Genomic DNA, 13,856 nt, shown 5'->3' on the forward strand with positions numbered 1-13,856 from the left:
GCTAGGAACGAGACATTTTAATTCTTCAGAAACTAGCTCATAAAATATTTCAAGTGCTCATAAAAATATATTTCGGTCCCATGTCTATTTGGTGTCGTAGATCTTAACACATTTACCGATAGAGTTAGTCTAACATAAAAAATGACTTACGACAAACCTAGAACTTCAATTAATTTGGAATAGAGTACTCCCTCCGTAAAGAAATATAAGAGCGTTTAGATCACTATAGTTATCTAAACGCTAGTGATCGAAACGCTCTTATATTTCTTTACAGAGGGGGTAGTTCTTAACAAAAATGTATTTTCTGAATTTATCCAGTCACATTTTTTCTGTAATGAAAATGAGCTAAAAATCCGCGGTCTAACGTTTTATTCTTCAAATCCGATGTTTTTTTAGTTTTTAGGGTATTCTGTCTATCTCAACTGATGATTGTCGAGGAAAACAATATGGACTTGTGAACTATAGCATAAACCCGTGAAATGTTGTTCCTAATCACCTGTGGCTTCTTGTAGTAGATGCATGATGACAAGAGTAATTTATGAAGAATGATGCTCTAGCTACAAATGAGTCACTTATACACATGACAATGACATTCATGTGATGATATCTTAGAAAAAATGCATGTCCATACCTAGCATAAATTGCATTCCTGGAGATCTTTAGCTTAAGCACTCTAGGACAGTCAAGGCTTGTTCAGAGGGACCTGATCACAAAGAGATCAAACCTGCAGAAAGCATCGAAACAACACACTAAGCTTGCATGCTCACAAGTAGAAGAGAAATTCACATTAATTCTTGCTAGGTCCCTTCAATCTCCACATGAAGCAATATAACTCCGTTACAAATTTCTATATCCAATCCATGAATCAGGATGCTGGACAAAACATACAATGCAAGATATGCAGACCCCAGTACCAATCAGGTGTTAGTTCTTGCCAAGCCCTGCCCTGCACACCCTGGTCATGTATCACCTTGTGCCACTGACAGGCACACATGAGTAGACAAAATCTTGAACCATTTAGCACTAAACTAGTACATCACACTGTTTGGGCACCAAGGGCGATAAAATTGCACATAACATAGGTGAGGTAAACACACGTTATTACTGTAGATGGATGCATAGCAAGCAGAAACAGAGAGGAACCTAGCTGAGCTTTAGTAGTTCATAGGAAAGACATGATACAAAACACAAGTTAACTAGACATGCAAACATGACAAACAAAAACAGGGAGTATGTAACATCATATTTTGGACCTCGGGCAGCACCTAGATATGCATCAATTCTTTCTCCCACGCGCAGACTTGAGAAGGGACAGCATCAAGAACACTAGGCTGGTTCAGGTGTTGGCTCTTCGCCTTCAACACAGAAAGCTCCTTACGTTGTAAATAAGACAATGAGATGGTACTTAGTTTCCTGACGCTGTTCCGAAAGTTGATGTGACAATGTGTTCAAAAGATACTACAAGGTAAAACAAACACAAGGATTGTGTGGATGCAGGCTGCAACCGAGCAAATCATCTCTACACACTCTGAATCATCCTACCCTTAATAACACTGAAATAGCATATTTTTACCAAGCTGGGCACACATATGTATCAGCTTGTGCAAATATTTGACAAGCACAGAGGAAAAGAGATTCCAAATTCTGGACCATTTAGCATTAAATTAGATCAAATTGGAGAGGAAATGCAAGCAATAAGTTGGTCATAACATAAGTAGATGGGCATAAGGTTTTCCATTCGAGGTGAATACAGACACAGGGTTCTTACTAGACCACACATGCATGGCAACCATAAACAGAGACTACAGGCATGATAAAATCTTGGACCATTAGAACCCTTACGGTCACCAGTCAACTCTTTCTGCCCCGGGCAGACTTGAGAAGCTCAGGCAACACCATAGGGCAGCTTGCCTCTAGATGCTTATAGCCGTCAGTCGCCAACACAGCATCAAGAATTGCAGGAGTGCTAACGATGAAGTCGACACATTTCACCTTGAGCTGCGGGCAGTTGTGCTGCTCTGCTAATGCCAGAGTAGTTGCAGCCGTGTCGACACTGATGCCATCAGAGAGCTTACCTTCGCAGATCTCCTTGAGCCTGTCCAGTCCATACTTGTCAGCAGCTGCAAGTAAATGCTGAGCCAACATTGTGACCGCCTCATGCTGCTGATCAAATTCCAGCACAGAGTCAGTGTAGATGAAGTAAAGCAACGACTTGAATACCACCGCATCAATGTCCTTGACCTCGACGCGATGAGAGCTCGTCTCCTTCATGTGGCCAAAGAACTCGGCCATCAGTACAGGGGACCTTGCAGCAAGAATGACCTTGTGTGCAGCGAAAGACTTGCCAGATACAACAAATGTGACATCTGCTTCCAACCCACTGTGCAGGAGCTCAGCAAGGTGGTTCTGCAGGCTAGGTGATGACCCAGACACTTCTTTACCTGGGATTGCTTGATCTGGCAAATCCTCCTTCAGCACCGTGACAACGCATAGCACGGTAAAAGAATCATTCCTGAGATAACCGGATGATGCTAGGCCGCCCGTCGACATAAGACGAACTGGAAGCGAACAATCTTCACTCACGAAAGGCGAGCACATCTGTAGACAGCGGGATAGCCAGGAACGGTTGAATATACATGACACACTCTTTTCTTCAGACGGTCGAAGGACACTTCTCGGATCAACCAGACGGCAGCTCAGGTTCGCCCTCACGATGGACGGGCAGGTCTCGCTGAGGAACACGAGCTTCACCGCCACCCACGGGGTGCCGTCGCGCGCGCGGGGCATCATGGCAGGGTAGATGCAGATCTCCCACTCATACCCACCAATGCTGTAGGTGGACTTGATGCAGTCGTCGTTGCCCATGGTCTTGGTGGCGCAGTAGCCGTCCACCTTGAGCAGCTTCATGGAGCGCACGACATTGGTGACGTTTTTGCTGGCGGTTTCCATGGTGAAGACTGGATAGGTAACAACACAGGGGGAATGTTTCCTCTTTGCTTTGCTTGGGATCGGGATCTAATGTTTCTGCACGGAACGGTTGAGGATTAGTGCAGGGTGTCATGATTCAGAACATGAGGATAAGGAGAAAAGGGGGCTCACCGTGCGACCGGAGAAGAAGGCGCTGCAGCCGGCCGGCAGAGGATACGACGAGCACCACGGCTAGCCTTTCAGCGTTCGGCAAGCGGATCCGGGCAGATCGGTGCTGCGGCGGCAGGATTTGGGTCCCAACGAGCCGGGGCCGCCGTGTCTAGCGGAGAGCGGTAGCGACGGAGGGGGCAGAGGATGGCGCCGCCCAAGCGCCCAGGGAGGTAGGAGTGAGGGGAGGGAGAAGCGTGCTCACCCGTCGTCCGGCAAGACGAACACTTGGCTGCGGCGGCGGCTGGCTGGGGACTGGCGTTGACGGCGGCTGACTCGAGTGGAAAAATGACTAAGGTGGTGGGCCCCGTTGGAAAGAGAATTTCATCATCAACGACAAAAAAAAATTCCCCCGTGCGAGTAACCTTAGGCCAACTCGAGCGCGTGACCCAATCCGGTATGCCGATAGCGCGCGACGGCCTGGACTCATCTGGTCCGTTTTATGTCCGGGCTGACCCATTTCAAACGTAAACATGCGTTGGGTTTGGGTCACGACGGACAGCAAACGGATGCGTCGCTCGTCCGCTTCGGAGCCGCGTGGCAGGCGATCACCTACCTCCCACCGCCCTACATTAACGTGCATGCGCGGTTGGCCCCACCTGTCATCCGCCCAGCGAACGGTCGCCGTCCTTCTTAAATGCAAAGCCGTGGACTGGTCGTCGTCCACACTTCCCACTCCAACCCGTGCTGCCTCCTTGAAACCCGACACCGCCCAAACCCTAGCTCTCCCTCTCCCCGTCCTCGATCTCGCTGGCCGGCCGCCTCGCAGCCATGGGGTTCCACCGGCCGCAAGGGGAAGCACGACCGCGAGGCTGGCTCGTCCTCGGGCCGCAGCCGCCGCGGCTCCGTAAAAGAGGAGCCGGCATCACCACCGCGTCGGTCCCCCGCGCCTGCTCCATTCACCATCAGCCCTACGGCCGTCGGTGAGCGCGACCGGCAGTACATCAGCGCGGATGTTGATACATCTTCGTCGTATCTATAATTTTTTATTGTTTCATGCCAATATTCTATAACTTTCATATACTTTTGGCAACTTTTTATACTATTTTTGGGACTAACATACTGATCCTGTGCCCAGTGCCAGTTCCTGTTTGTTGCATGTTTTTTGTTTCGCGGAAAATCCATATCAAACGGAGTCCAAACGGGATAAAAACTGACGGAGATTTTTTTGGAATATTAATGAATTTCGGGAAGAAGAATCAACGCGAGACGATGCCCGAGGGGGCCACGAGGCAGGGGGCGCACCCCAGGGGGTCAGGCGCACCCTCGGCCCTCGTGGCCACCCCGTAAGGCGGTTGATGCCCTTCTTTCGCTGCAAGAAAGCTAATATCCGGATAGAGATCGTGTCCAAAATTCAGCCCAGTCGGAGTTACGGATCTCCGGAAATATGAGAAACGGTGAAAGGCCAGAATTAAGAACGCAGAAACACAGAAAGACGGAGAGATAGATCCAATTTCGGAAGGGCTCTCGCCCCTCCCACTCCATGGAGACCAAGGAACGGAGGGAGAACCCTTCTCCCACCTAGGGAGAAGGCCAATGAAGAAGGATAAGGAGGGGGGCTCTCTCCCCCTCGCTTCTGGTGGCGCCGGAACGCCGCCGGGGCCATCATCGTCACCGCAATCTTCACCAACACCGCCGTCATCTTCACAAACATCTTCATCACCTTCCCCCCATCAATCTATAGCGGCCCACTCTCCCGCAACCCGCTGTACCCTCTACTTGAACATGGTGCTTTATGCTTCATATTATTATCCAATGATGTGTTGCCATCTTATGATGTCTGAGTAGATTTTCGTTGTCCTATCGGTAATTGGTGAATTGCTATGATTGGTTTAATTTTCTTGTGGTTATGTTGCTGTCCTTTGGTTCCTATCATATGAGCGCGCGCGTGGATCACACCATAGGGTTAGTTGTATGTTGATAGGACTATGTATTGGAGGGCAAGAGTGATAGAAGCTTCAACCTAGCATAAAAATTGATGCATACGGGATTGAAGGTGAACCAATATATCTTAATGCTATGGTTGGGTTTTACCTTAATAAACATTAGTAGTTGCGGATGCTTGCTAATAGTTCCAATCATAAGTGCATAGAATTTCAAGTCAGGGATGACATGCTAGAAGTGGCCTCTCCCACATAAAACTTGCTATCGGTCTAGTAAAGTAGTAAATTACTTAGGGACAATTTCACAACTCCTACCACCATTTTTCCACACTCGCTATACTACTTTATTGTTTCTTTACCTAAAAAACCCTAGTTTTTATTTACGTGCTCTTTTTATTCTTGCAAACCTATCCAACAACACCTACAAAGTACCTCTAGTTTCATATTTGTTCTAGGTAAAGCAAACGTCAAGCGTGCATAGAGTTGTATCGGTGGTCGATAGAACTTGAGGGAATATTTGTTCTACCTTTAGCTCCTCGTTGGGTTCGACACTCTTACTTATCAAAAGAGGCTACAATTGATCCCCTATACTTGTGGGTTATCAATACCTTTTTCTGGCGCCGTTGCCGGAGAGTTATAGCGTGGGGTGAATGTTCTCGTGTGTGCTTGTTTGCTTTATCACTAAGTAGATTTTATTTGCTGTTCTAAGTTGTTCTCTATCTTTAGTTATGGATATGGAACACGAAATACCAAAAAAATTAGGTGTACTTGCTGCTCATGGAGATGGGGAACCTCCTAAAACCCTCGATGCTCATTATGTGCAAAATATTATGTACTACTTTGATAATTCTGAGAAAACCCCATTCAATTATGTTATGGGAGACACGTTGGATCAACGTGAATACTTTAGGGATTATCGCTTGACTCAAAAAGGGAAACTATTATGGGATCAAATTTATATGTTCCATTGGTATGCCCGGAAACTATGCTTGAGATATGATTATACTTGTTGCTCTAGGATGAAGGCTCCACACCTTCCCTTTTCATGCAAATTTAATGATAATAAAACATTGGATTCTTATGATAATGGTATATATGATTACTATGATGTGGAACAAATAGAAGAATTCGTTGCTTTTATGGGTGCTTATGAAATTGAATCTTTGTTTAAAGAGTGTGAAAATCTTTATGATGCTGTTTACAGACCTGAAAATTTTGCTATACTTAAATATTTCTATGAGAATTATGAATTCAATTCCTATATTGATGCATTTATTGAGAAAGTCTCCGTTGTCCAAGAAGAGACTAATATTTTGCAGGAAAATATGGAAGAATAAATTACTGAAATCGTGAGCTCATTAGATGAAAAAGATGAGGAGTAGGGCGAAGAACAAAAGGAGGAAGAGTGGATTGATCACCCGTGCCCACCTTCTAATGAGAGTAACTCTTCAACTCATACATTGTTTAATTTCCCTTTGTGCTTACCGAAGGATGATTGCTATGATAATCGCTATGATCCCTTTGATTCTTTTGAAATATCCCTTTTTGATGATGCTTGTTGTCAAGATGCCAATATGAATTATGCTTATGGAGATGAACTTGCTATAGTTCCTTATGTTAAACATGAAATTGTTGCTATTGCATTCACGCATGATAGTCCTATTATCTTTTTGAATTCTCCCGACTACACTATATCGGAGAAGTTTCCCTTATTAAGGATTATATTGATGGGTTGTGTTTTACTGCTACACATGATGATTTTGATAGATATAATATGCATGTGCTTGCTGCTCCTACTTGCAATTATTATGAGAGAGAAACTACATCTCCGCCTCTTTATGCTTCCAACACGATAAAATTGCAAGAAACTGTTTATACTATGCATTGGCCTTTACTATGTGTGCATGAATTGTTCTTTTATGACATGCCGATGCATAGGAAGAGAGTTAGACTTCGTCATTGCTTGATATATGTTACTTTGTGCTCATGACTAAATGCCAAATCATTGTTAATTAAAATTGGCTTTGATATACCTTGGGATCCGGGTGGATCCATTACTTGAGCACTATACGCCTAGCTTAATGACTTTAAAGAAAGAGCTACCAGGGAGACAACCTGAAAGTTTTAGAGAGTCATTTATTTCTGTTGTGTGCTTTTATAAAGTTTAAAAATAAAATTGAGGGGAACCCAAAACTTTTCCAAAAGGAAAGTAAAAGTGAGAGAGACAAGCATTGTTGAAGTGGGAGAGCTCCTTGAACTTTGTTCATGCTCACGAAAACTTTGTGAATCTTAATTACAGAAAATTTTCAATAAAAACAATTATCCCCTTGTACAATTCCATTGTATTATAAAAATAATGTGCCAATGTTTGCCTTTAGGATGTTTAGATTGCTTGTTGGTTTGTGCGGTCCAAGATAGAAACTTTGGCTGTAGTGCGCGATTTTTCATTTTTTACTGGAACGTCAAACGGTTTTGAAACTTTTTGCACTGTCTTTCTATACAAATTTTTTATTTTTTCTAATTTTTAAGAATTTTTGGAGTATCAGAGGTATGGTAAATGTTCAGATTACTACAGACTGTCCTGTTTAAGACAGATTCTGTTTTTGATGCATTGTTTGCTTGTTTTGATGAAACTATCGATTTCTATCAGTGGATTAAGCCATGAAAAAGTTATATTACAGTAGATAAAGTGCAAGAAAAAAATATGAATTGGTTTGCAACGGCACTTAGAGTAGTGATTTTCTTTATTATACTAACGGATCTTACCGAGCTTTCTGTTGAGTTTTGTGTGGATGAAGTGATCAAAGATCGAGGAGGTCTCGATATGAGGAGAAGGAGGAGAGGCAAGAGCTCAAGCTTGGGGATGCCCAAGGCACCCCAAGTAAATATTCAAGGAGACTCAAGTGTCTAAGCTTGGGTATGCCCCGGAATGCATCCCATCTTTCTTCAACAAGTATCGGTATGTTTTCGGATTCGTTTCGTTCATGTGATATGTGCAAATCTTGGAGCGTCTTTTGCATTTAGTTTTCACTTTTATTTTATGCACCATGCTGGTATGAGATAGTCCATGGTTGATTTATAGAATGCCTGTTTCTCCTCACATAGAAAACCGCCATTTGTAGAATGCTCTTTTGCTTCACTTATATTTGTTAGAGCGTGGGCATATCTTTTGTAGAAAGAACTAAACTCTCTTGCTTCACTTATATCTATTTAGAGAGATGACAGGAATTGGTCATTCACATGGTTAGTCATAAAATCCTATACATAAAACTTGTAGATCACTGAATATGATATGTTTGATTCCTTGCAATAGTTTTGCGATATAAAGATGGTGATATTAGAGTCGTGCTAGTGGATAGTTGTGGATTGTAGAAATACTTGTGTTGAAGTTTGTGATTCCCGTAGCATGCACGTATGGTGAACCGTTATGTAACGAAGTTGGAGCATGAGGTATTTATTGATTGTCTTCCTTTGTGTGGAGGTCAGGGGCGCGCGATGGTTAACTCCTACCAACCTCCCCCCTAGGAGTATGCGTGTAGTACTTTGTTTCGATGGCTAATAAATTTTTGCAATAAGTATGTCAGTTCTTTATGACTAATGTTGAGTCCATAGATTATACGCACTCTCACCCTTCCATCATTACTAGCCTCTTCGGTACCGTGCATTGCCCTTTCTCACCTCGAGAGTTGGTGCAAACTTCGCCGGTGCATCCAAACCCCGTGATATGATACGCTCTATCACACATAAGCCTCCTTATATCTTCCTCAATACAGCCACTATACCTACCTATTATGGCATTTCCATAGCCATTCTAAGATATATTGCCATGCAACTTCCATCATCATCATATACATGACTTGAGCATTCATTGTCATATTGCTTTGCATGATCGTAAGATAGCTAGTATGATGTTTTCATGGCTTGTCCATTTTTTTATGTCATTGCTATGCTAGATCATTGCACATCCCGGTACACCGCCGGAGGCATTCATATAGAGTCATATCTTTGTTCTAGTATCGAGTTGTAATATTGAGTTGTAAGTAAATAGAAGTGTGATGATCATCATTATTAGAGCATTGTCCCGAAAAAAGAGGCCAAAGAAGCCTAAATAAAAAAAAGGGGCCAAAGAAGCCCGCCAAAAAAAAGAAAAAAAGGAAAAAAGAATAAAAGGGACAATGTTACGGTCCTTTTTCCACACTTGTGCTTCAAAGTAGCACCATGATCTTTATGATAGAGAGTCTCTTATTTTGTCACTTTCATATACTAGTGGTAATTTTCATTATAGAACTTGGCTTGTATATTGAAATGCTGGGCTTCCTCAAATGCCCGAGGTCTTCATGAGCAAGCAAGTTGGATGCGCACCCACTTAGTTTCCATTTTGAGCTTTGATACACTTATAGCTCTTAGTGCATCCGTTGCATGGCAATCCCTACTTCTCACATTGACATCAATTGATGGGCATCTCCATAGCCCGTTGATTAGCCGCGTCGATGTGAGACTTTCTCCTTTTTGTCTTCAACACACAACCTCCACCATCATATTCTATTCCACCTATAGTGCTATATCCATGGCTCATGCTCATGTATTGCGTGAAAGTTGAAAAAGTTTGAGAATACTAAAGTATGAAACAATTGCTTGGCTAAAACCGGGGTTGTGCATGATTTGGATATTTTGTGTGGTGAAGATGGAGCATAGCCAGACTATATGATTTTGTAGGGCTAACTTTCTTTGGCCATGTTGTTTTGAAAAGACATGATTGCTTTATTAGTATGCTTGAAGTATTATTGTCATAATGTCAAATGATAGACTATTACTTTAAATCACTCGTGTCTTAATATTCATGCCATGATTAGATTACATGATCAAGATTATACTAGGTAGCATTCCACATCAAAAATTATCTTTTTTATCATTTACCTCCTCGAGGACAAGCAGGAATTAAGCTTGGGGATGCTGATACGTCTCCATCGTATCTATAATTTTTGATTATTCCATGCCAATATTCTACAACTTTCATATACTTTTGGCAACCTTTTATACTATTTTTAGGACTAACATATGATCCAGTGCCCAGTGCTAGTTCCTGTTTGTTGCATGTTTTTTGTTTCGCAGAAAATCCATATCAAACGGAGTCCAAACGGGATAAAAACTGACGGAGATTTTTTTGGAATATTTATGAATTTCGGGAAGATGAATCAACGTGAGACGATGCCCGAGGGGGGCACGAGGCAGGGGGCGCGCCCCAAGGGGTCAGGCGCGCCCTGGGCCCTCATGGCCACCCCGTAAGGTGGTTGGTGCCCTTCTTTCTCCGCAAGAAATCTAATATCCGGATAGAGATCGTGTCCAAAATTCAGCCCAATCGGAGTTACGGATCTCCGAAAATATAAGAAGCGGTGAAAGGCCAGAATCGGGAACGCAGAAACAGAGAGAGACAGAGAGACATATCCAATCTCGAAGGGGCTCTCGCCCCTCCCATGCCATGGAGACCAAGGACTAGAGGGAGAACCCTTCTCCCACCTCGGGAGAAGGCCAAGGAAGAAGGATAAAGAGGGGGGCTCTCTCCCCCTCGCTTTCGGTGGCGCCGGAACACCGCCCGGGCCATCATCGTCACTGCAATCTTCACCAACACCGCCGTCATCTTCACCACCATCTTCATCACCTTCCCCCATCTATCTATAGCGGTCCACTCTCCCGCAAACCGCTGTACCCTCTACTTGAACATGGCGCTTTATGCTTCATATTATTATCCAATGATGTGTTGCCATCCTATGATGTCTGAGTAGATTTTCGTTGTCCTATCGGTAATTGGTGAATTGCTGTGATTGGTTCAACTTTCTTGTGGTTATGTTGCTGTCCTTTTGGTGCCCGTCATATGAGCGCGCGCATGGATCACACCATAGGGTTAGTTGTATGTTGATAGGACTATGTATTGGAGGGCAAGAGTGATAGAAGCTTCAACCTAGCATAGAAATTGATGCATACGAGATTGAAGGGGGACCAATATATCTTAATGCTATGGTTGGGTTTTACCTTAATGAACGTTAGTAGTTGCGGATGCTTGCTAATAGTTCCAATCATAAGTGCATAGAATTCTAAGTCAGGGATGGCATGCTAGAAGTGGCCTCTCCCGCATAAAACTTGCTATCGGTCTAGTAAAGTAGTCAATTACTTAGGGACAATTTCACAACTCCTACCACCACTTTTCCACACTCGCTATACTAACTTTATTGTTTCTTTACCTAAATAGACCTTAGTTTTTATTTACGTGCTCTTTTTATTCTTGCAAACCTATCCAACAACACCTACAAAGTACCTCTAGTTTCATACTTGTTCTAGGTAAGGCAAACATCAAGCGTGCATAGAGTTGTATCGGTGGTCGATAGAACTTGAGGGAATATTTGTTCTACCTTTAGCTCCTCGTTGGGTTCGACACTCTTACTTATTGAAAGAGGCTACAATTTATCCCCTATACTTGTGGGTTATCAATACCTTTTTCTGGCGCCGTTGCCGGGGAGTTATAGCGTGGGGTGAATGTTCTCGTGTGTGCTTGTTTGCGTTATCACTAAGTAGATTTTATTTGCTGTTCTAAGTTGTTCTCTATCTTTAGTTATGGATATGGAACACGAAATACCAAAAAAATTAGGTGTACTTGCTGCTTATGGAGATGGGGAACCTCCTAAAACCCTTGATGCTCATTATGTGAAAAATATTATGTACTATTTTGATAATTCTGAGAAAACCCCATTCAATTATGTTATCGGAGACACGTTGGATCAACGTGAATACTTTAGGGATTATTGCTTGACTCAAAAAGGGAAACTATTATGGGATCAAATTTATATGTTCCATTGGTATACGCGGAAACTATGCTTGAGATATGATTATACTTGTTGCTCTAGGATGAAGGCTCCACACCTTCCCTTTTCATGCGAATATAATGATAATAAAACATTGGATTCTTATGCTAATGGTATATATGATTACCGTGATGTGGAACAAATAGAAGAATTCGTTGCTTTTATGGGTGCTTATGAAACTGAATCTTTGTTTAAAGAGTGTGAAAATCTTTATGATGCTGTTTATAGACCTAAATTTTTTGCTATACTTAAATATTGCTATGAGAATATGAATTCAATTCCGATATTGATGCATTTATTGAGAAAGTCTCCGTTGTCCAAGAAGAGACTAATATTTTGCAGGAAACTATGGAAGAAGAAATTACTGAAATTGTGAGCTCATTAGATGAAAAAGATGAGGAGTAGGGCGAAGACCAAAAGGAGGAAGAGTGGATTGAGCACCCATGCCCACCTTCTAATGAGAGTAACTCTTCAACTCATACATTGTTTAATTTCCCTTCGTGCTTACCGAAGGATGATTGCTATGATAATCGCTATGATCCCTTTGATTCTTTTGAAATATCCCTTTTTGATGATGCTTGTTGTCAAGATGCCAATATGAATTATGCTTATGGAGATGAACTTGCTATAGTTCCTTATGTTAAACATGAAATTGTTGCTATTGCATTCACGCATGATAGTCCTATTATCTTTTTGAATTCTCCCGACTACACTATATCGGAGAAGTTTCCCTTATTAAGGATTATATTGATGGGTTGTGTTTTACTACTACACATGATGATTTTGATAGATATAACATGCATGTTCTTGCAGCTCCTACTTGCAATTATTATGAGAGAGGAACTACATCTCCGCCTCTTTATGCTTCCAACACGATAAAATTGCAAGAAACTGTTTATACTATGCATTGGCCTTTACTATGTGTGCATGAATTGTTCTTTTATGACATGCCGATGCATAGGAAGAGAGTTAGACTTCGTCATTGCTTGATATATGTTACTTTGTGCTCACTACTAAATGCCAAATCATTGTTAATTAAAATTGGCTTTGATATACCTTGGGATCCGGGTGGATCCATTACTTGAGCACTATACGCCTAGCTTAATGACTTTAAGGAAAGAGCTGCCAGGGAGACAACCCAGAAGTTTTAGAGAGCCAAATATTTCTGTTGTGTGCTTTTATAAAGTTTAAAAATAAAAAAAATAAAGAGGGGAACCCAAAACTTTTCAAAAAGGAAAGTGAAAGTGAGAGAGACAAGCATTGTTGAAGTGGGAGAGCTCCTTGAACTTTGTTCATGCTCACGGAAACTTTGTGAATCTTAATTACAGAAAATTATCAATACAAATAATTATCCCCTTGTACAATTCCATTGTATTATAAAAATAATGTGCCAAGGTTTGCCTTTAGGATGTTTAGATTGCTTGTTGGTTTGTGCAGTGCAAGATAGAAACTTTGGCTGTAGTGCGCGATTTTTCATTTTTTACTGGAACGTCAAACGGTTCTGAAACTTTTTGCACTGTCTTTCTATACAATTTTTTTATTTTCTCTATTTTTTCATAATGTTTGGAGTACCAGAGGCATGGTAAATGTTCAGATTACTACAGACTGTCCTGTTTAAGAGAGATTCTGTTTTTGATGTATTATTTGCTTGTTTTGATGAAACTATCGATTTCTATCAGTGGATTAAGCCATGGAAAAGTTATATTACAGTAGCTACAGTGCAAGAAAAAAACAATGAATTGGTTTGCAACAGTACTTAGAGTAGTGATTTGATTTATTATACTAACAGATCTTACCGAGCTTTCTGTTGAGTTTTGTGTGGATGAAGTGATCAAAGATCGAGGAGGTCTCGATATGAGGAGAAGGAGGAGAGGCAAGAGCTCAAGCTTAGGGATGCCCAAGGCACCCCAAGTAAATATTCAAGGAGACTCAAGCGTCTAAGCTTGGGTATGCCCCGGAAGGCATCCCATCTTTCTTCAAC

The 13,856-nt window shown here is 42.1% G+C and overlaps 1 protein-coding gene across 2 annotated transcripts; it reads right to left on the reverse strand.

Moving 5' to 3' along the window:
* Positions 1-1,686: 1,686 nt before the first annotated feature.
* Positions 1,687-3,420, reverse strand: LOC119338447 (BTB/POZ and MATH domain-containing protein 2-like). 2 transcript variants are annotated; one of them, XM_037610771.1, is made up of 2 exons: positions 3,100-3,420; positions 1,687-3,015 (listed from the first exon to the last, which is right to left on the reverse strand). In XM_037610771.1, exon 2 carries the CDS (start codon positions 2,947-2,949, stop codon positions 1,852-1,854), a length of 1,098 nt encoding a protein of 365 aa, XP_037466668.1. In that variant the 5' UTR covers positions 2,950-3,015; positions 3,100-3,420; the 3' UTR covers positions 1,687-1,851. The 2 variants fall into 2 exon arrangements, with proteins under 2 accessions (XP_037466668.1, XP_037466667.1); XM_037610770.1 differs by having other exon boundaries at positions 1,687-3,024.
* Between the last annotated feature and the right edge of the window lie 10,436 nt (positions 3,421-13,856).

Source organism: Triticum dicoccoides, chromosome 7B (genome assembly GCF_002162155.2).
Source record: "Triticum dicoccoides isolate Atlit2015 ecotype Zavitan chromosome 7B, WEW_v2.0, whole genome shotgun sequence".
In the NCBI taxonomy this organism is placed as follows: Eukaryota; Viridiplantae; Streptophyta; class Magnoliopsida; order Poales; family Poaceae; genus Triticum; species Triticum dicoccoides.